The 22941-nt window shown below is 31.3% G+C and overlaps 2 protein-coding genes across 2 annotated transcripts; both read right to left on the bottom strand.

Moving 5' to 3' along the window:
* Positions 1–9043: 9043 nt before the first annotated feature.
* Positions 9044–11383, bottom strand: LOC139843173 (uncharacterized). The gene is made up of 3 exons (XM_071833240.1): positions 10515–11383; positions 9450–9995; positions 9044–9326 (listed from the first exon to the last, which is right to left on the bottom strand). Exons 1-3 carry the CDS (start codon positions 11381–11383, stop codon positions 9044–9046), a joined length of 1698 nt encoding a protein of 565 aa, XP_071689341.1.
* A 9641-nt stretch (positions 11384–21024) lies between these two features.
* Positions 21025–22713, bottom strand: LOC139904337 (tetraspanin-2-like). The gene is made up of 2 exons (XM_071886273.1): positions 22159–22713; positions 21025–21571 (listed from the first exon to the last, which is right to left on the bottom strand). The coding sequence occupies exons 1-2, from the start codon at positions 22654–22656 to the stop codon at positions 21260–21262; spliced, it is 810 nt and encodes a 269-aa protein (XP_071742374.1). The 5' UTR covers positions 22657–22713; the 3' UTR covers positions 21025–21259.
* Between the last annotated feature and the right edge of the window lie 228 nt (positions 22714–22941).

Genomic DNA, 22941 nt, shown 5'->3' with positions numbered 1-22941 from the left:
CGAAGAAGGCGATCATTTCCACTAACCAAAATCACCTCTTGACAATGAACCTAAAACGTTTACCGGCGAACCTGTTCGAGACACCATTTTCTCTCTCATTTCCAAAGTATCTCATCACGATCATATACTATCTCAGATTCTAAACCTCATTCATCCGCTCGTCCGAACCGACAATCATCCCGGTGTAATAGAAGAAGTTAACGAACTTCGCGCATAAGTTGTAGTCTTGGAAAATATGGTGCAAAACGTACCAGCTTCATCCAAATCACCGGCACCAACAGTACCACCAACAACCCAAATTTCAATATCACATGCCTCAACATCTCAATCTATACCTCGAGTATAATCATCATTCTACATGACATTCTACATCAGTTATCTTCGTTCGACATGGTGATTATGTAATCTCTAATGTTTTAGAGATTATTTATTCTAGTTCCAACTGAAAACTAAATGAGTTTAATATCATGTTAACTCATTAAATTCATGATTACATCTAAAGAAAATATATATGTATATATGTTTTCATAAAGATTGTAATTAAAAATTCTTTTGTACAAACTGTTAATAATAAAAATATTTTAACGGGTAGGTAATACCCGAGGAATATTTAAATTTCACATTAATAAGTTAAACTGTATATTCTTCGAATCTGATTCAACAGTTATTCACTATCCTATTTAAAACCACCGGGATACTTATCCGTTCACCAAAGAATAACAATTTTCATTCAAATTCAATTTCATATTTGAATTTTGACCTATCAGAATCCAACAAGTGGCATAATGAAGAAATAATGGACACAATAAAAATTGATTAGAAACAGACTAATTAACAATATTAAATTTTATTAAGAAACCACGCTAACAAAATCCTAGCTAACTGTTAATTCCGTATTACATTTTATTTATCGCAATTTATTTATCGCAATTTATTTTATCGCAATTTATATTCTCGCAATTTTATTTATTGTCATTTAATTTATGTTATTTACTTTACGCACTTTATTTATCGTCATTTAATTTCTGTTATTTATTTTACGCACTTTAAATATCGGGACACGTATACAAGGTTTTGACATATCATATCGACACATCTATATATATTATTTGGAATCACCATAGACACTCTATATGCAGTAATGATCGAGTTCTCTATACAGGGTTGAGGTTGATTCTATAATAATATATATACTTTGAGTTGTGATCGAGTCTGAGACATGTACACGGGTCACGATACGTATTAATTAATTCAAATATTATATATTAAACTATATATGAATGATTGCACTGTCAACTGTGGACTATCGACTGTGGACTAATAACATTGGACAATTAAAATGAATTAAAATATTGAATATAACATATGAAACTAAACAATTCTTCAAGTTTGCCACTTGATTTCGTCTTAAACCTCATTTGTATCTTCACGATTACATTCTGCGTTCAAACCTTTCATGATTCTTGAAAACACCTCAATCGATAGGATGAATCAACCGCACTTCATCTACGGAAGGAAAGATTTATGCATATAGTTATGCACCTGAGAAACTCTCGGCAATTGAGTAAAAGTTCAACACGTAGCCGCGTCAGATCCTTTGGCATTTATTAACAAAAACAACTTTGCGATCCCTTTTCAAAATTAGCCAATTTTGTCACAGCTCCAACAAGTCAACTTCGACTTTTCGTACGAAACAACCTTATTATAACGTTTATATATACGCGTGCTCTTTTATTGTTACCAGGTAACCTTTCATATTCCATCATATTACCATCAGCGTTTAATCATCTAAAAACACAATTCTCCTGAAACCACCTCGAATTAATAACCGATGATTCAGATATCATAGCATTAAATGTAGAGGAAACAGAAAAATGGTAGATGGTCTAAACGGACCAAAGTTTGATGATAAAGAAAGGAGTGTTAGGAACGCTCGATAGAAAATTGGGTATTGAAAAACAGATTGAGTTACCCATGAAGGAGACCAAGGACAAATACAAGGACCAAATCATATATTCAAAGGATTCAGGTAATTCTGGATCCGTTGAAATCTTTAGAGAATATCTTGCTCCGAAGTCATGTTAAAATCTTGCGGAAAATCTTTCTCCATCAACCGTCGAACTTAGAAATTCCAAAATATCATCATCAATATCTTTGATATTTCTGAGGATATTTTCATAAATATTCTCGTCCGAAATTATATACCTCTTCGTGCTTCCTGTGTATCAATATATTGGAAACATTCAATAGAAAATATAGTACCGAAAAGCAGATTATGCGAAACTATGAAGAAAGCCGTGGATAAATCACAAAGAATAAGTTTGACTTCAAAGAATCCAAATAATTCAATGTCTGCTAAAGTCTATAGTGAATAACTTGCTCCTTACTCTAAACCCTTGCAGACAATAGTTTCTATCATCCTCTGATCTTAGATATTCTGAGATATTATCGTACCTTTCATTATAAATATCCTCCATATTTCTGGAGATATTTTTATAACTATTCTTATCTGAAATCATTAATCTTTTCGTGCTATCAGTATTACATCATATAGAAACTGTTAGTTTCTATATTCTGTAAATTTTCAAGCTTAAAATATGAATGTTATTGAAGTAATGATGGGAACTGATGCATGAGTTAGTATAATATAATGACACTTGATCAACGTGATTATATTACAGTAAGTCATGTTGAGTTTCTAAATGAAACGTGATGATTCACAGATCATAACGTCATCATGTGCCATGTTACATAACTCTTTCATCCTACTTAACTCCGTAACAAATCAAGAAAATGTATTCTTGATGGTTCTATCTTCCGTGATGTTGATAAATTTGAAAATCAAATCGTGCTATCACGTTCCTTCATGCTTAGAACATTATAATCATTCGAAACTCTATATCTATAAATTCTGGACCATTATTCGCTTGACTTGAAGTCGGGAAGAGAAAACAAAAGCATAGAGCTTTGAAATATAAGGGAGAATATAAAGTCCGATAACAACACATAAATTACAAACCGTGTATATCAATGTTTATCGCAACATAAAGACACGGGAGAATTAAAAACATTATAATCCCGAGGGCGAAGTAGAAGAAAGCAGATTCCTCTGGTGGAAGTTGAAAAAGGAGAATGATTGTTGCGATAGTAAGGATGAGGACAAGGATCAGAACTGGATTAATCATTTTCAGAATCTTTTGGATGTATGAACTAAGAAAGAAAGTATAAGAATGATGAGAATAATGGAAAGGAAGAGCTTAATTTATACTGGAAATATCAGACGTAGTAATCGGGGCAGATCACCGTATTTAATTAAAGAGATCTTAATTTCCATAAATCCCGAAGAATCAGATTTTATAGATCTTCAAGATTTTCTTTAAATCCCTTAAATTTCGGAATTCAACCAAGGCAATGTCAAAAGTTAAGACGCGCCTTATTTTCTAAATTCAAACCTGACTACGTCAAAAGTTAAAAACAAATCTTTGTTTCTCATTTCATCCTTTTGTGAATAGCTTCATTCGCACTCTTCGAATAATCGAATTATTTTTATCCATATTACTCAATGATGATAAAACTCAAGTTATAAACTCATATTCGTCAGGAAAACATATTTATTGTTAGCTATGACGACCTCACTCAAATTTCGGGACGAAATTTCTTTAACGGGTAGGTACTGTGATGACCCGGGAATTTCCGACCAAATTTAAACATAATCTTATATGATTCGACTCGATAAGCAAAGTCAATTAAACCGAGTCTCATTATGTTTGAACTATTTCATGATAACATTTGACCTTTAACTATTTCCGACGATTCACGAACCTTTAATTGTAACTAAGAATGTAAATATAAATAATTATATATAAAACTAATTATATTAGTATTAATGAACTATTAAGTAATTTTGTTATTATAAAAGATAACATTTAATAACTAAAGATTTTCATTTTGAATATATATAGTATATTGTATATAAATGATTCAAACATATTTTACCAACGTTATCAAAATATTAAATGTACAATGTTATACTTTGTAGTTAATTGTAAAAATATACATAATTAATCATCTACTCAACATTTAAAACATGATTTTATATATATGGTAGTATACATATATACATAAATATAACTACATATATATGATTTTATACATAATTATTATATTATGTATATGTAGAAATTTATAATATATCTATGATGAAATAATGTACTATTTTAATAAATATATATAATACTTACATATATAAAACATTTATATTTTTCATAATTACATACATAAGTATAATATAATTAGTATGTAAATAAATATTATAATATATTTATATTAAAATGCATAAATATATAATATTCAGTATATGTTACAATACATATTACATAATTATTAAATATTACATAATAATAGATGATATTAATAAATTAAATTTAAATACAAATATAGTTATTGTAGTAATGTTATTTGTATCGTCAAATATCAATATTTGTATTCATAATATCACTTTATATCATATAAAGATGAAATTGGATGTATATATTAGATTATTATTACTAATATTATTATTATCGATAAAATATTAATATTATCATAATTAGTATGGTATTATTATTATTATTATCATTTTTACAATTATTATTATCATTAATATTATATTTATCATTATTATTAATTTTATTAATATTATTAGATATTAATAGTATTGTTATTATATATTATTATTATTAATTAAAAAAAAACAGTAGGGATCTATATTATACGCGTGACCTCTGTATCCTTTATCTCTATTATTATTATTTTTTTGTTTCTTTCCTGCTCCCAACTCGTGAACCTGTGTTGACATTTTCTCCATTTTTTATCAACCGATCTCTATTATTACAACATGATTATGTATAATTGCAAATCAAATAAAAAGGAAATCCAATGGGATTAAAGAGCACAGCGATATTTTTTTTTCTTCTTCTCTGCACGCTCCAATTTTTTTTTCTCTTAATTCAATTTCGAATAAAGTTTCAAAATCTAAAAATGCAGAAAGGTTAGAAATCTTTCTTTGAATCTATCTGCAAAATCTCAACTCTCAAATCTTTATATCAATCTTGAATTTTGAAGTCAAAGTTTAGTTTAAAAAAAGTCAACAATTGTTCTTGAGACAAATTCGCGTTCGTGTATATGTTTCTGATCAAATTGACGATTCCAGTAGTTTTTATACATGTTTAGAAAACTATTTCGTGTTATAAACATTATCTATAATGTTATCTATTACGAAATCAATTTTTTTTTTTGTTCCAAGAACCGACGCTGCAGTAGTCCTTTAGTATTTTTTTTTATTTTAGAACCCAAATTATTTTTTTTCTGTAATGTTTTGAAGCTTTAAAGGGAACCCCGATTTTGTTTTTTTTTTTTGGTTATTGATGTTTTGTTGAATCCATGAGACTTGTGGAGAAGAAGAGGAATAGAAGAAAAACAGTTTATATATAAAATTTAAATTCGATATTAGTACAGAGAATCAGAATTGGTGGGATGGTCGAGAGTGTTTGCGTGTGAGCATGTGGTCACGAGATCGATTCCAGAGGACGGTAGTTTCTTTTTTTTTTTTGAAACTCTTTTCATGTGAGGTAGTTTTCTTTTCTAATTTTATTATTGTTATTATATATTAATTATTATTAGTATTATTATTATTATTGTGATTGTTTTGATTGTTATTGTTATTGTTATTATTAGTATCATACTTGTTATCATATTTGAAAGTATTATAGACATTACTATTATTATTATGATAGGTATTAATAATATTATTATTAGTAATAAACTTATCATTTTAGTATTTTATCATCATTAGGATTATGATTATGATTATCATTATTATTATTATGAAGGAAATAAAAATATATTATTATCATCAATATTAGAATTTGTACCGGTTTATAAATAATTGTATCATCAGTACATTTACAATTAATAATATCATATTTATCAGTATCATCATTAATATTTACTAGTATTATTATGATTATCATTTATCATTTTATAAATATTAGAACCCTTATTATTAACATAAGTATGGTATTAGTATTAATATTATTTTAGAGTTATTATTATTAGTATCATTAACAGTTATCATTTTCATTTTTTTTGCTATTAGTATTATCATTATTAATAAAATTATTATTATTATTAGTAAATCATTATTATCTAAATTATTATTTTAACAAATAAATCTTTTGTACACTATATATATACTTATGGTATATACTAGGATTGTATTAATAATTCACATAACAAACTAATAAAATTTCATAAATACAATACTAACCACAAATATATGTATATAAATATATTAATGTCACTATTTATATAAACGTAAATCATTATAGATATATATACATAAAATCGATATATATATAAAATATAATATAAGTATACGTTTTAAAATAAAGGTTAGAATAAATTCTACAAAACTATAATATATAAATAATACATATTAATAAATGAAATTTTGTAACTTACATTATACGTATTAATATATACACAATTGATATAGGTTCGTAAATCCGAGGCCAACCCTGCATTGTTCAATGACGTCATATGTATTTTTACTACAAAATACAGTATCGTGAGTTTCATTTGCCTTTTTACCCTTTATATTTTTGGGCTGAGAATACATGCGCAACTTTTATAACTGTTTTACGAAATTGACACAAGTACGTGAAACTACATTCTATGGTTGGATTATCGAAGTCGAATATGCCCCTTTTTATTAAGTCTGGTAATCTAAGAATTAGGGAACAGACACCCTAATTGACGCGAATCCTAAAGATAGATCTATCGGGCCCAACAAGCCCCATCCAAAGTACCGGATGTTTTAGTACTTCGAAATTTATATCATGTCCGAAGGAGGATCCCGGAATGATGGAGATATTCTTATATATGCATATTGTTAATGTCGGTTACCAGGTGTTCAATCCATATGAATGATATTTTTGTCTCTATACATGGGACGTATGTTTATGAGAAATGGAAATCTGAAATCTTGTGGTCTATTAAAATGATGGAAACGATTGTTTAAGTTAAACTAATGAACTCACCAACCTTTTGGTTGACACTTTAAAGCATGTTTATTCTCAGGTACGAAAGAAATCTTCCGCTGTGTATTTGCTCATTTTATAGATATTACTTGGAGTCATTCATGGCATATTTCAAAAGACGTTGCATTCGAGTCGTCGAGTTCATCAAGATTATTATCAAGTCAATTATAGTTGGATATATTATGAAATGGTATGCATGCCTGTCAACTTTCGATGTAATGAAAGTTTGTCTTTTCAAAAACGAATGCAATGTTTGTAAAATGTATCATATAGAGGTCTAGTACCTCGCGATGTAATCAACTGTTGTGAATCGTTTATAATCGATATGGACTTCGTCCGGATGGATTAGGACGGGTCTTCACAGTTGTGATCGACTATGGACGTTTTTGAATAACGGGGTTATTCAAGGATTTAAACATACTAATAAAGAACACAACAATTATTAATGAGTATGATTATCTCCAAATACATCATATCATTTAATATAAATGTTGCATAAATGTTCCAAAATATCATAATACTAAATTACAAATCATTCCAATCATTAACATTACGAAGCCCTATGCACCGAGCATGAACCTCGTGTTTTGATTGTGCCAAAGCCTTTGTAAAAGGATCAACAAGGTTTTGATCTGTGTGAACTTTGCGAATACAAACATCTCTGTCTCCCACTATGTGTCGTATATAGTGAAATCTCCTAAGGATATGTTTGGTGCTGTGATGCAATCTAGGTTCTTTTGCTTGAGCAATAGCACCATTGTTGTCGCAAAATATTTCTATGGGGTCCTCTATGCTTGGCATCACCCCTAAATCAGTAATGAACTTTTTCATCCACGCAGCCTCTTGTGCTGCCTCCGATGCAGCAATGTATTCAGCTTCTGTAGTAGATTGTGCAACTACTTTCTATTTAAAACTTTTCCAAGTTATAGCTCCTCCATTCAAGATAAAGACATATCCAGATTGTGATCGTGAATCATCTCTATCAGTTTGGAAGCTAGCATCTGTGTAGCACTTTACAGTAAGATCTTCTTCTACACCACCATAAATCAAGAACATATCTTTAGTCCTTCTCAAGTACTTTAGGATGTTCTTGACAGCCATCCAGTGGCTTTCACCCGGATTTTGTTGGTATCTACTCCTCATGCTCAAAGCATACGATACATCTGGTCTTGTGCATAACATTGCATACATAATGGATCCAATTGCAGAAGTATATGGAGTTCCATTCATTCATCTAAGCTCATCATTTGTGCTAGGACTTTGAGAATTGCTCAATATTGTACCATGTGACATTGGCAAAAATCCGCCTTTGGAATCTTGCATCTTGAATCTTTTTAGAATCTTTTCAATATATGCACTTTGCTCAAGCCGATTAGCCGCTTTGATCTATCTCTATGAATTTTTATTCCTAGAATATAAGCAGCATCGCCAAGGTCTTTCATTTGAAAACACTTCCCAAGCCAAGACTTTACCTTTTGTAAAGTTGGGATGTCATTTCCAATAAGTAGTATATCATCTACATATAAGATTAAAAATACTACTATGCTCCCACTAGCCCTTTTGTAAACACATGGCTCATCTTCATTTTGGATAAAATCAAACTCTTTTATTTTCTCGTCAAAACGAAGATTCCAGCTTCTAGATGTTTGCTTTAATCCGTAAATGGCTCTTTTAAGCTTACACACTTTATTAGGATACTTAGGATTTACAAAACCTTCTGGTTGTTCCATATAGACATCTTCACTTAAGTGTCCATTAAGAAATGCGGTTTTAACATCCATTTGCCATATCTCATAGTCATAACATGCGGCTATGGCGATGAGTATTCTAATTGATTTTAGCATGGCTACTGGAGAGAAAGTTTCGTCATAGTCAACAGCATGAGTTTGAGTGAAACCTTTCGCCACTAGTATTGCCTTAAATGTATGTACATTTCCGTCCATATCGGTTTTCTTCTTGAAAATCTATTTGCTCCCAACAGCCTTGCTATCAGGAGGTAGATCAACTAAGTCCCATACTTCGTTGTCATACATGGACTGCATCTCGTCATTCATGGCTTCATGCCATTTCTTAGATTCAGGATCTAATGTAGCATCTTTGTAGTTAGTGGGCTCACTTTCATCCACCAAGAAAATTTCATCATATCTTTCGGGGCTATGACGAGGTCTACTAGATCTACGAATGTCTTGTGTTACTTCAGGTTCTTGAGCAACCAATTGTTCAGGTTCTTCAACAGTTTGTTGATAGCTAGTGCCAACCTTAGGTGTGATATTTTATGGTTCTTGAATTTCTTCAAGTTCTACATTACTCCCACTTGCTTTATTTAATAGAAACTATTTTTCTAAAAAAGTAGCGTGTCTAGAAACAAACACTTTGTTCTCAGTAGGATTGTAGAAATAATATCCCATAGAATCCTTTGGATATCCCACAAAAATGCATTTGATAGATCTGGGATCAAGTTTGTTGGAAGTTTCTTGTCGAACATGAGCTTCGCAACCCCAAACTTTCAAATAAGATAAATTTGGAACTTTTCCATGCCATAACTCGTATGGTGTCTTATTAACCTTTTTGGTTGGTACCATATTTAATATGCGAGCAACAGATAATAAGGCATAGGTCCAGAAGGATGGAGGAAGTGAAGTATGATTCATCATAGATCGAACCATATCAAGTAGGGTTCGATTCCTCCTCTCAGAAACACTATTATGTTGTGGTGTTCCGGGTGGAGTGCGTTGTGAAATAATTCCACAATTCTTTAGATGATCTTCAAACTCTTGACACAAGTACTCACCTCCTCGATCCGATCGAAGAACCTTTATCGTTTTGCCTAGCTGATTTTGAACCTCATTTTGAAACACTTTGAACGTTTCAAATGCCTCATGTTTATGTTTCAATAAGTAAACATAACCAAATCTACTGAAATCATCAGTAAATGTAATGAAGTATCTTTCACCATTTCTTGACATAGTTCTAAAAGGACCGCATACATCGGTATGTATAAGTCTCAAAAGATCCTTTGCTCTTTCTCCAGAACTGGAGAAAGGTGCCTTTGTCATCTTCCCGCTTAAACAAGATTCACATACATCAAATGACTCAGAGTTAGTTGATTTTAAAATTCCACCAGATTGGAGTTTGGTTATGCGTTTCTTGTTTATGTGACCAAGACGACAATGCCATAGATAAGTTTGATTCAAGTCATGCTTGGATATTTTGGTGTTTATGTTATACATAGAACTATTATTGGATGAATCTTGTATGTCAACTTCATATATGTCATTGTGAGGCCGTGCCTCAAAATAAAAAACATCTTTATTGAAAACTGAAATATTACCATTAGGAAAAGCATGCGAGTAACCAGATTCATACAAACGTGCAGCTGAAATAATGTTCCTAGTTAGACTAGGGACATAATAACAATTATTTAATATTAAATACAGGCCATTTGGTAATAAAAGTTCATAAGTGCCTATTGCTACGACCGCAACATGTGCTCCGTTGCCAACATGCAATACCAAATCGCCTGGTTTCAGCTTCTTAATCTTTCTTAGTCCCTGCACATTATTACAAATGTGAGTTCCACAACCAGTATCAAATACCCATGAATTACTAGAGAAAGCAAATAGTTCTATCATATAGATACCTGAGGTGCTAGCATTGCTAGCCTTTGTCTTCTTCAGCTCTGCAAGGTAAGTCGAGTAGTTTCGCTTCCAATGACCAATTTCTCCACAATGGAAACAAGTGGCATCTTTGGCAGGTTTTTCTTTCTTCTTGACAGAATCCTTTGGGACAAACTTTTTGCCTTTGTAGTTGCCCTGACTCTTAGGTTTGCCTTTACCTTTGCTTTTGGCTTGTGGCTTCTTGATTTTTCCTTCCCGAATCATGAGGACTTCAGATGTTTTGGATGGAATATTCTTCTCGGCAGTCTTAAGCATTAAATGCAACTCTGAGATAGATTTCTCCAAATTGATCATATTGTAGTTCAAGACGAACTGGTCATATGACTTTGGTAGTGAGTTGAGGATCAAGTCTATTGCCAACTCAGGACCAATGGAAGATCCAAGTCTCTCAAGTTGATCTATGTAGCTCTTCATTTTTAGAACATAAGAGCTTACAGATGTCCCCTCTGTCATCTTGCATGCGTGTAACGCTCTGACAGTTTCAAAGCGTTGTTGCCTAGCTTGTTGCTGGAACATTTCCTTTAGCTGCTTAAGCATCTCAAAGGCATCATGATGTTCCAGGTCCTTTTGCAAGTCTGGAATCATGGTGGCTAACATGAGGCATGCTACCTCTGTGGAGTCATCCATATGCTTAGTCCAAGCATCTCGGATGCTCTTAGTGGCATTAGCAGGGGGTTCCTCGGGAATGGGTCCATCAAGTATATACGACTTCTTTGAGAACAATTCTCAAATTACGATACCAGTCTAAGAAGTTCGTATCATTGAGTTTTTCCTTCTCTAAGACAGATCTTAGAGAAAGGTGGTGAACGGGTGTAGTTGCATTGGGTGACATCTACAAAATTAACAAAGTTCTTTTAGTATTTTAATATTTGATCCTTTAATAATTGATTACCCTAACTTTCTTATGAAAAATTAATCTGTTAAAGGCTAGAATCCAAGTTACATTTAACCTTGAGTGGTTGGCTGATGCTCTCTCCACTAAGTTTAAATTAACAAGGTAGGTAACGATTACCAATTGCAAGTCTAATACAATTTCTATATCTTAATGGGATCATTAACAACAATTGTCAACTGGTATGCTTAATCCCATCTATGCCTTGGGCATCTTGTGTTTGGCTGATGCTCTCTCCACAAGAAGCACCAATTAAGTTGTGACGACCCGAAAATTTTCAACTAAATTTAAACTTAACCTTTATATGTTTCCGACACGATAAGCAGAATTTGTAATGTTGAATCTCAAAAAGTTTGGAACTACATTCATGTAATCAATTATCCTTTGACCGTGTTCGACGATTCACGAACAATTATGTGTATATAGATATGTATATATAATATATAATATTAACTGAAAACATTAACAAAGTATTAGATATATGATACTTTACATGAACGTATTTGTTTCGATATATTTATTGACAGAATTAAGAGATAATATCAAATGATTGAATTATCAGATACATTATGATATGATTACGGGCCTATGTTATGAGGTCCACTGTGATTTAAGAAATCTATTCTTTTTGACCACTCATTACTTAACTAGTATGATAAAATAACGATATTTATATTTTATTTTATCAAATATATATAACGATCTAAATTGATATTATATATATTTATACGCGTATTATACGTACATAGTTTTATACTTTTACTATACTTTAACTTTATCTTCACTTTACTTTTACTTTACTTTAACTTTAATAATTCATACTTTAATAATTCACTTTAATAATTCATACTTTAATAATTCACTTTAATAATTCATACTTTAATAATTCACTTTAATAATTCATACTTTAATAATTCACTTTAATAATTCAAAAATCTATTATAAATAGAATTCAATATGTTTTATTATTTCATAGAAACTTGAAAATCTATTTCTCTAAACTCTCTCAATCGAATTACACATATATATATTTTCTTTGTATTATTTCAAGATATTATTAGTATACATAAAATACTACGACGGAGTTATATTCAGACGATTTTAAAATAAGTTTTCAAACGGGATAGAGCTAAGGAAATTATGGGTTATAGCTATGGAGGTTATGGGTATTGATCGAGGGTATTGCTCGTGAGGTCAACCTAACGTTTATCATTTTCGTTTCGTCTACGTACTTTCCTGCAATATTGAATCTCAATATTGATACGTTCGTGAATCCGAGGCCAACCTTGCACTTGTTAAATGACGTTATATGTATTTTTACTACGAAATACAGTATGGTGAGTTTCATTTGCTCCCTTTTATATATATTTTTGGGACTGAGAATACATGCGCTGTATTTATAAATGTTTTACGAAATAGGCACAAGTACTAAAACTAATTCTACGTGGGTTTAAACCAGAAATATACCCTTAGCTTGGTAACATTAAACTACTTGTCTATGTACGGTAGGCGCGAATCCTAAAGATAGATCTATTGGGCCTGACAAACCCCATCCTGACTATGGGATGCTTTAGTACTTCGAGGTTATTTTAAACACACCTGATCTGGTGTACTTCAGAGGGTAAAACATGAACGTTAAGGCTTGTTACCGGGTGCCTACAACTTATAGAATACTTTTATACACTTGCGAGTGTACATATATTTATAAACGGAAATCTTGTGGTCTATTAATATATTGAAATGATTGTTATGATAAACCTATGAACTCACCAACCTTTTGGTTGACACTTTAAAGCATGTTTATTCTCAGGCATTAAAGAAATCTTCCGCTGTGCATTAGCTCATTTTAAGGATATTACTTGGAGTCATTTATGGCATATTTTGAAAGACGTTGCATTCGAGTTATTGAGTTCATCAAGATTATTATTAAGCCAATTATAGTTGGATGTATTATGAAATGGTGTGCATGCCGTCAACTTTCGTTGTAAAGAAAGTTTGTCTTTTAAAAACGAATGCAATGTTTGTAAAATGTATCATATAGAGGTCAAATACCTCGCGATGTAATCAACTATTGTGAATCGTTTATAATGTATATGAACGGGTCCTTTCAGTTGGTATCAGAGCGGTGGTCTTAGCGAACCAGTTCTCAAAATTTTGAAAAATGCTGATGAAGCAGCAAAAACTGTAAACGACCTTAACAGTAAAAAGTTGGATGATAAAGGATAGTATATTGGCAAAGCTCAGAAAAAGAGAAGCTTTGGAACTGGAAAATGGATTAAGCAAAGTATGAAGGAGGCTGTGGACAAATCACAACGGCTGAACCTGCCTTCAAAGAATCCAAATGATTCAGTACTTGCTGAAGTCATTAACGAATACCTTGCTCCTGACTCTAAATCCCTGCGGATAATATCCTTCATCATCCTCTGATATTAGACATTCTAAGATATCATCGTATCTTTCATTATAAATATCATCCATACTTCTGAAGATATTTTTATAATTATTCTTATCTGAAATCATTTACCTCTTCGCGCTATCTGTATTATATCATAAAAGAAACTATTTTAGTTTCTAAATTCTGAAACATTCGAGTTTAAAATAGGAATATTCTTGAAGAAGTGTTGGGAGCTGAAGCCTGAGTTAGTATAATATAATGACACTTGATCAATGTGATTATATTACAGTAATTCATGCTGAGTTTCTAAATGGAACATGATGATTCACAGATCATAACGTCATCATGTGCTATGTTACACGACTCTTGTATTCTCTTTGATCTCTAAATATCAAGAAAATATTTCTTGATGATTCGGCCTTTTCCGAGGTATTCTGGTAATTTGACAAGTCAAGATCGTGTCATTACAATTTCCTTCCTAGAACATTAACAATGTTCATTCCGAAATTTATATCTGCGAATTCTGGACCATTACAAGCGGTGCTTAATCGCAAGAAGAAGAAACGAAAGGACAAAGCTCCGAACTAGAAATGGGAGTAAAAATCATAGCAAATAGAAGAGAGCATTAACTGTGGATGACAATGATTATAGAAGAAGTAAGGACTTTGAAATATAAAGGAAGATATAAAACCCAACAACAACCCAGAAATCACAAACCGTATATATCAATGCATATAGCAATATAAAGACACGGGAGAACTAAAAACACTATAAAACCAAGAGTATAGTAGAAGTAAATAGATTCTTCCGGAGGCAGATGAAAAAGAAGAGCGACAGATATGAAAGTAATGAGTATATCAAGAATCAGCACTGGATGAAGCATATTGACAAATACTTTAAAATATGAGTTGAGAAGGTGTGATTTGTAAGAAAACAAATGAGGTGGATTTATAGTGAAATATCAGACAGAGAAATCGAGACAGATTATCGCATTTAATCAAAGAAGGTCATGATTTTCTTAATCGCCGAAGAACCAAATCTTATTGCAAAGATTTTCTTTAAATCCAATGAATTCTGGAAATCAATCATAACTACGTCATCGGTTAAAATAAATATACGTTTACTCATTTCACTCTCTTGCGATAGTTTCACTTATACTCTTCGCGTAATCAAATTGTTTTATCTATATTACTCAATGATGATAAAACTCTATTTATCAACTCATATTCGTCATGAAAACATTTTTATAGTTAGCCATGACGACCTCGATCAAATTTCGGGACGAAATTTCTTTAACGGGTAGGTACTGTGACGACCCGAAAATTTTCGACCAAATTTAAACTTAACCTTTATATGTTTCCGACACGATAAGCAGAATTTGTAATGTTGAATCTCAAAAAGTTTGGAACTACATTCATGTAATCAATTATCCTTTGACCGTGTTCGACGATTCACGAACAATTATGTGTATATAGATATGTATATATAATATATAATATTAACTGAAAACATTAACAAAGTATTAGATATATGATACTTTACATGAACGTATTTGTTTCGATATATTTATTGACAGAATTAAGAGATAATATCAAATGATTGAATTATCAGATACATTATGATATGATTACGGGCCTATGTTATGAGGTCCACTGTGATTTAAGAAATCTATTCTTTTTGACCACTCATTACTTAACTAGTATGATAAAATAACGATATTTATATTTTATTTTATCAAATATATATAACGATTTAAATTGATATTATATATATTTATACGCGTATTATACGTACATAGTTTTATACTTTTACTATACTTTAACTTTATCTTCACTTTACTTTTACTTTACTTTAACTTTAATAATTCATACTTTAATAATTCACTTTAATAATTCATACTTTAATAATTCACTTTAATAATTCATACTTTAATAATTCACTTTAATAATTCATACTTTAATAATTCACTTTAATAATTCATACTTTAATAATTCTCTTTAATAATTCAAAAATCTATTATAAATAGAATTCAATATGTTTTATTATTTCATAGAAACTTGAAAATCTATTTCTCTAAACTCTCTCAATCGAATTACACATATATATATTTTCTTTGTATTATTTCAAGATATTATTAGTATACATAAAATACTACGACGGAGTTATATTCAGACGATTTTAAAATAAGTTTTCAAACGGGATAGAGCTAAGGAAATTATGGGTTATAGCTATGGAGGTTATGGGTATTGATCGAGGGTATTGCTCGTGAGGTCAACCTAACGTTTATCATTTTCGTTTCGTCTACGTACTTTCCTGCAATATTGAATCTCAATATTGATACGTTCGTGAATCCGAGGCCAACCTTGCACTTGTTAAATGACGTTATATGTATTTTTACTACGAAATACAGTATGGTGAGTTTCATTTGCTCCCTTTTATATATATTTTTGGGACTGAGAATACATGCGCTGTATTTATAAATGTTTTACGAAATAGGCACAAGTACTAAAACTAATTCTACGTGGGTTTAAACCAGAAATATACCCTTAGCTTGGTAACATTAAACTACTTGTCTATGTACGGTAGGCGCGAATCCTAAAGATAGATCTATTGGGCCTGACAAACCCCATCCTGACTATGGGATGCTTTAGTACTTCGAGGTTATTTTAAACACACCTGATCTGGTGTACTTCAGAGGGTAAAACATGAACGTTAAGGCTTGTTACCGGGTGCCTACAACTTATAGAATACTTTTATACACTTGCGAGTGTACATATATTTATAAACGGAAATCTTGTGGTCTATTAATATATTGAAATGATTGTTATGATAAACCTATGAACTCACCAACCTTTTGGTTGACACTTTAAAGCATGTTTATTCTCAGGTATTAAAGAAATCTTCCGCTGTGCATTAGCTCATTTTAAGGATATTACTTGGAGTCATTTATGGCATATTTTGAAAGACGTTGCATCCGAGTTATTGAGTTCATCAAGATTATTATTAAGCCAATTATAGTTGGATGTATTATGAAATGGTGTGCATGCCGTCAACTTTCGTTGTAAAGAAAGTTTGTCTTTTAAAAACGAATGCAATGTTTGTAAAATGTATCATATAGAGGTCAAATACCTCGCGATGTAATCAACTATTGTGAATCGTTTATAATGTATATGAACGGGTCCTTTCATAAGTTGTCCTATTTAAAACTTATGGTGTTCGGCCCAAGACTGTCATGGGAATCGCGAAACACCATCTCGGTAATCACAAGACGACCGTGGTGGTTGGCTGATGCTCTCTCCACAACGACGTACAAATGATAAACGAGTGTCTTAAAAAGGATGGCATAAACATACATTTTAAAAGGGATTTTGTGTTTTGTATTATTTCAATTTGACAAAACATTTCGTATAATAATTGTTGCATGCATTCAACAATATATTATGCGTATACTTTAGATAAAATCATATTTTATATGTTGGTCTTGAGTTTATAGAATCTCTATTTTAGTCACTCACGGCGTGTCCAACTTTAAACTAATATCCTATATTAATATGTATACATTGAGCGCGCTAACTTAAGACCAATTTTAGTTTCTAATAAAACTCATTTTATTTAAAACTTTATACAAGAGTTTGGTTTAAATTTATTAAATTCATAATTTATTAAAATTCATAATTTTAATGTTAACTTTGAGCTTTATGTAAAAACTCCTTTTTATTAAAACTCATTTTATACTTTTACGAAAAACCATTTTCAAAATTATATATAAATTTACCAAACTCTTATTTGTGTTTGATTTGTTAAAAAAATTATTTTCTAGCATGCAAATATCCTATATTCAAACATGCAACATACAAACATAAACACAACAATTAATAGGTGCATAGCCAAGCCTTTTCCTAATCGGTTTTCGTGAGTCAAACGAAGGGTCCGGGTCAATCTAAGGACATAACAAATATTCATGCTTCATTGTGATGCCTTGAAGCTCCCACTTGCCTAGTCAACATTTGATGTTGCAAATGGCTCCAAAATTGCTTAGAACTCCATCTTGAATTTTCTTCATGTCATGTTACATTTTATAGATAAAATATACAAGTCTACACTAATACTTTTACATCTCAAAATTAAACAAAACATGAAAAATAAAATTATTATAAACCATTATAAATTAAAGAATAATTTACAACCCAATCGAATTTCAACACAACCAAAAATCACAAAATGGTCTAAAGGCTTTCTATGCACCATGCAACTTAATATATCAACCAGTATATATATAGCAACTTCTACAACCATACACGCATGTAAAAGGAATGGTTGTAGCAAATAAAATAACTAAGTTGCATTTTAGAAATCTACAACTTTTCCTTTTTAGAAAAAAAAGTTGTTCATTTCTAATAATAAGAACAAGTTCTTATTGTATATAATACAAGTTTCTTAACACATGCAAAAGCGGCTCTTGATACCACTGTTGGGGTTTGTATTAAAATTCATAAAACTATTTAGCAGCGGAAGCATGTACAACAATTATTTAAACCTTTCAAAACTCCCCACCAATGATCCAATTGCATGTTGTTAAGAAAACTAAATAATAAATAGTGAGTTTAAAGACTACAACATTTGAAGACTTTGAACTTGAGAAGTTATGGATGCTAAGAATATAGGAGCCAAAATAGCCTCCCTCTATCGGTAATCCACACGAAAGCAAACTCCAATATCAATCGAATGCTAGTCCTTCACAACCCTTGCAAACAAGTATAAGAAACAACCTTTCTTATTTCTTGTTTTAATCCTATCTTGTTTTCTTATTAATCTTTCAAATATGAAAGAAAACTTAAGATATATTGTAAATAATTATTTTAGATAATACTTGCAAATATGTGGTTTTCAAAACCTTCTAAAATGTACGTATGAAGATCATACATTTAAAGAAACACATAAACAAGTCATTATTAAAAGCAATGCATAATCATTTCACTTTAATCATGAAAGGCAACAAGTTATCATGAAAGTAATCTTTCATCATTTCACTTTACTTGTATTCTTACATTATATAGTGTAAAGTTTATCAATGCATGACCTACCAACTAGTTAACAATATACATTTATTTACATCAAACAATTTTGACAAAACTATTGTATTTAGTTAACTATATGAAAACAAGTAAGTAATATACTTGTTACTTACATAAATACATGTTTATATATTTGTATGCATTCACATACAATTGTAGTATTATTATTTATATTAAATAATAATGTCACAACATGTATAATGAGGTTTTAATATTCGAATCGTATTCAAATATGTAATTGATATCTATTTGCTCATTGTGTGTGACCCTTTAGGTTCAAACGTCATTAGTAGTATAGACATAAGTTGTGTCTTGGACATTAATAACCAACAGGACTTACATAAGACATGTCCAAAAGATCATAACCATCAGCTCAAATAAAAAACAAAATTTTACAGACCTCTAGCTATTGCATAAACAGAGACAGAGGCATATAGTAAAAAAAATAAAAAATTCATTGGACTTGCACCTTATAACCGTTACAGTAGCAGCCATGTTGAGATGACCAAACGTGAAATTGGATGCCCGAACACATCTTTGCAGCCTCGAGCCAAAGGAACACCTTTAACTATAAACGCGTAGCAATGGCAACCCAACACGAAAATTTGCAGCGAACACTACATCAATCCTATCAAACCATATCGCCCAAAAAGTTGCCGGCCAAATTAAAACCCAAAACAAACTTGCTTTCATAGCCATACCGATACACGAAACCAACGAAAACTCCACAATAGGGCTTCCGATATACGATAACACTAAACCAAAAAGTCGACTTCTGAACACCGTTGATCGACTTTACCAAATTTTGACCCAATTTTTACCGTTGCCTCACTATTTAAACGCTTGTTCTTCTAAAGGGGACGGAATATCAAACGACTGCACCAGCCACCACAACCACCGTTTGCAACCATGGAGTATAGACTTAGAAAATTATTCTAAATTGGCGATGTGTTGAAAGTGATTATGTCATAAAGGCCTGATTAAAATAAGAAACCACTTGTAACAAAATATGCGAGAGAAAATACAGTTGGGATCTATTTGTTCTATAGACTAGACTGAAGTTGTGGTGATCACATGCTTAAAATTGACCATCTTCATAACAATCTAAAGGCCTAAAAATCCTAAATCCCATTCCACCGAACCAAAAGCATATATTTTCCCACAATACGCAATATAACAAAACGTTTTTAAAGATATACGATATAACGCAGGAATTGATCAAGGAACTCACTCTTCTTCCTATATCCTTATTCTCGAATCCCCTAGTGTTTCAAGTGACGATTTTCATGGTTTGAATTTGTTCAGACGTTCGCTACTATCGAACATGCTCTCAAGAAAATTCCCGAAGACCGCCTTTTCTTTAAGATTATTCTTAGATGCTCACAACTCTTCATGGTTTGGATATGTATATTCTCACCCAACTTCAAGAAAATTACAAATTTCTTTCTACTTATTAAATGTAAGATTCGTTAATTAAAACTTTAATGAAAAACAGAACCTAAGCATTTAATTAGGCATGCTGAGACAAAAGAACATTGGTCGCATAAAGTCGGTGCGCATATTTCACAACCACCAAAAAAACATTGAATCACAAATGAATGTGCTTTTAGTTTACAACTTCCAGACAGACATAAAATACTTGCGAAATATGCGAAAAAAATACGTAGTAGTTGGATTGAGACTAACCATTTATAATTACCGGTTAATTAAAAAGTACATATATTCGTTAATTAATTCATGATACTCTATTATTTACTGTAACAGATTTGAACTCTGTTTTACAATTTTATTTTCATTTTTCTTTTATTTGCAGCATTGCAAGGTTTCATTTCAGTTTATAATATAATTATGTAACTGTAGTAAACAAGTAACTATAACACAAAATGATTAAAACGGATAAAGTAATCCCTTTCTTAACTTGCATTCTTTCATTATACCACTAAAAGTGCAAAAAAAGGAACATATACACACACCACAAGCTATCATTCTACTATAATACCGAGTACTAGATTATCAACCAAATAGTAACAAAACATAACCATGAACCTACATTACCCCAAAACACAACATCTTGAAAATTTGGGTGCATCAAGAAACTAAATATAGCAAGTTTAATTTTGGGATGCTTTTGGTACAAGTATTCAAGTCCAGCCTCGTTTGTACCTTTTGAAAATTTCTTCAGTTTGCGCGTTTCTATAGGCACTACACGCGATAAGATAAAGGCAAATGAGAGCCACCACGGCTATGATCAAGATCACATTGGCTTTCCTCCATTCTTTCCTTACGTTCCCCAACAAACCAGCTTTACAAGAGTCGCAATTATAGCACAATTGGTTAGGGTCGTTGTTCCATATAGGACAATCCATATCACCTGTTGGATTTGTCGGGTTGATCCACATTATCGGGTTCACATATTGGTACCCACACACCGTTGGAGGCTTGCAGCATCCCGACTACAACAACATTAAACAATTAATTTTACCATTAACTTTTCGTAAAGACAACTTTTATGACACATCATGTTATTTCCGTAAACATTTTATTTTAAAGAAATATTTGAAATATATAAATATAAATTAGACTTCATATCATAAACTATATGATATGATATATGAGTATTTTTAAATTAATAATGGGAACACTTTTTGACAAGAAAATTGGATACCATGTGATCATATGATTTCTCATTGAGAAAATGACAAGAATTCAACCATAATGGAGTATGGGGTACAATTCTTTTATTCATTGCCACGTGAAATCAGGCACCTAATAATCATATGGACAAGATTGATGACCAAAGACTAGAGATAATTATTAAAAAAAATAAAAATTTGGTCTTAAAATTTAGACAAAAGCCATCATATTTCTTATAATCATACTATTAATTAGTCTCCAAAACTAAGATGTGACTATTTAAAATAATGTACAAGTATCAATGCACAAGTTACAAGTGATTGTAGACACAAGCATGTTCCAGAAAAGAACACGATTTGAAATCAAGTAACGAATAAATAATAAATAATACGGAGTATAATATTACCTGAAGAGGAGAAATATTAGAAGCAAAAAACTGAGGAGCAGTATACGAATCTTGGGCCATTTTGGTACATATGTTAGACGAACCCAAACACGATCTAATATTGGTCCAATGATCCTCATCAGTTATGTGATCACGTAACCATTTGGAATAACCACTTAACTGATACTCCTTATAATTCCTTCCAGGAACCGAATAGGCACCAGAGTCACGCGTAACCACAAAAGCTAATATTAGTAAAATTAGACCAGTAATGATTAAAGCTGCATTACAGAACAAGTAAAAGGCTAATAAGCCTTGTTTGTTCCAGTACGCACCGATAAAACCGGTTAAAGCTAATAGGAGAAACAAGATTCCTATAATGAGAACGGGCCAACGGATCCAACGAATGCATTCGTTGTCGGGTTTAGAAGCGAGCCAAATACCGGCGGTTATGATTGGTATGGAGCATAAGAGTGCGATGAAGTTAAGTGTTGCTATTATGTTGTTAGCTACTGCCATTAATATTTGGACTCTGAAGTTTATTAAAAGTAAAGTGGAGAGTAATGAGAAGTTTGAAGATACAAGAGTGGGTGTGTCATATGGGGTTTGGGGGTTTATAATTTAAGACAAAATTTCTAAAATTGTTTATACAATTTATTCAAAACTGCTGATTAAGTTCCTAAGGTTTTGTTTTTACGTTGATAGTCCCTGTCATATGTAAATCTTACTGAAAAAGTCCTTTAATGATCGTTAAAAATTTCCATTAAGTTGTATTGTATGCTTGTTTACAATTTCACGAACGTT

Source organism: Rutidosis leptorrhynchoides, chromosome 4 (assembly GCF_046630445.1).
Source record: "Rutidosis leptorrhynchoides isolate AG116_Rl617_1_P2 chromosome 4, CSIRO_AGI_Rlap_v1, whole genome shotgun sequence".
NCBI classification, from domain to species: Eukaryota; Viridiplantae; Streptophyta; class Magnoliopsida; order Asterales; family Asteraceae; genus Rutidosis; species Rutidosis leptorrhynchoides.
This window is presented reverse-complemented; position numbering and strand designations above follow the sequence as displayed.

What these genes read in the sequence shown, in the direction of transcription:
- LOC139904337 (XM_071886273.1), bottom strand. Translation starts at nt 22,656, where the DNA reads ATGGCAGTAGCTAACAACATAATAGCAACACTTAACTTCATCGCACTC. An exon ending in CTAATATTTCTCCTCTTCAG is followed by an intron (nt 21,572 to 22,158) that starts GTAATATTATAC and finishes ATGTTGTTGTAG; the next exon opens with TCGGGATGCTGCAAGCCTCC.
- LOC139843173 (XM_071833240.1), bottom strand. Translation starts at nt 11,383, where the DNA reads ATGGATGACTCCACAGAGGTAGCATGCCTCATGTTAGCCACCATGATT. An exon ending in CTTTTATTACCAAATGGCCT is followed by an intron (nt 9,996 to 10,514) that starts GTATTTAATATT and finishes TGATGATTTCAG; the next exon opens with TAGATTTGGTTATGTTTACT. An exon ending in AATCCTACTGAGAACAAAGT is followed by an intron (nt 9,327 to 9,449) that starts GTTTGTTTCTAG and finishes GGTTGGCACTAG; the next exon opens with CTATCAACAAACTGTTGAAG.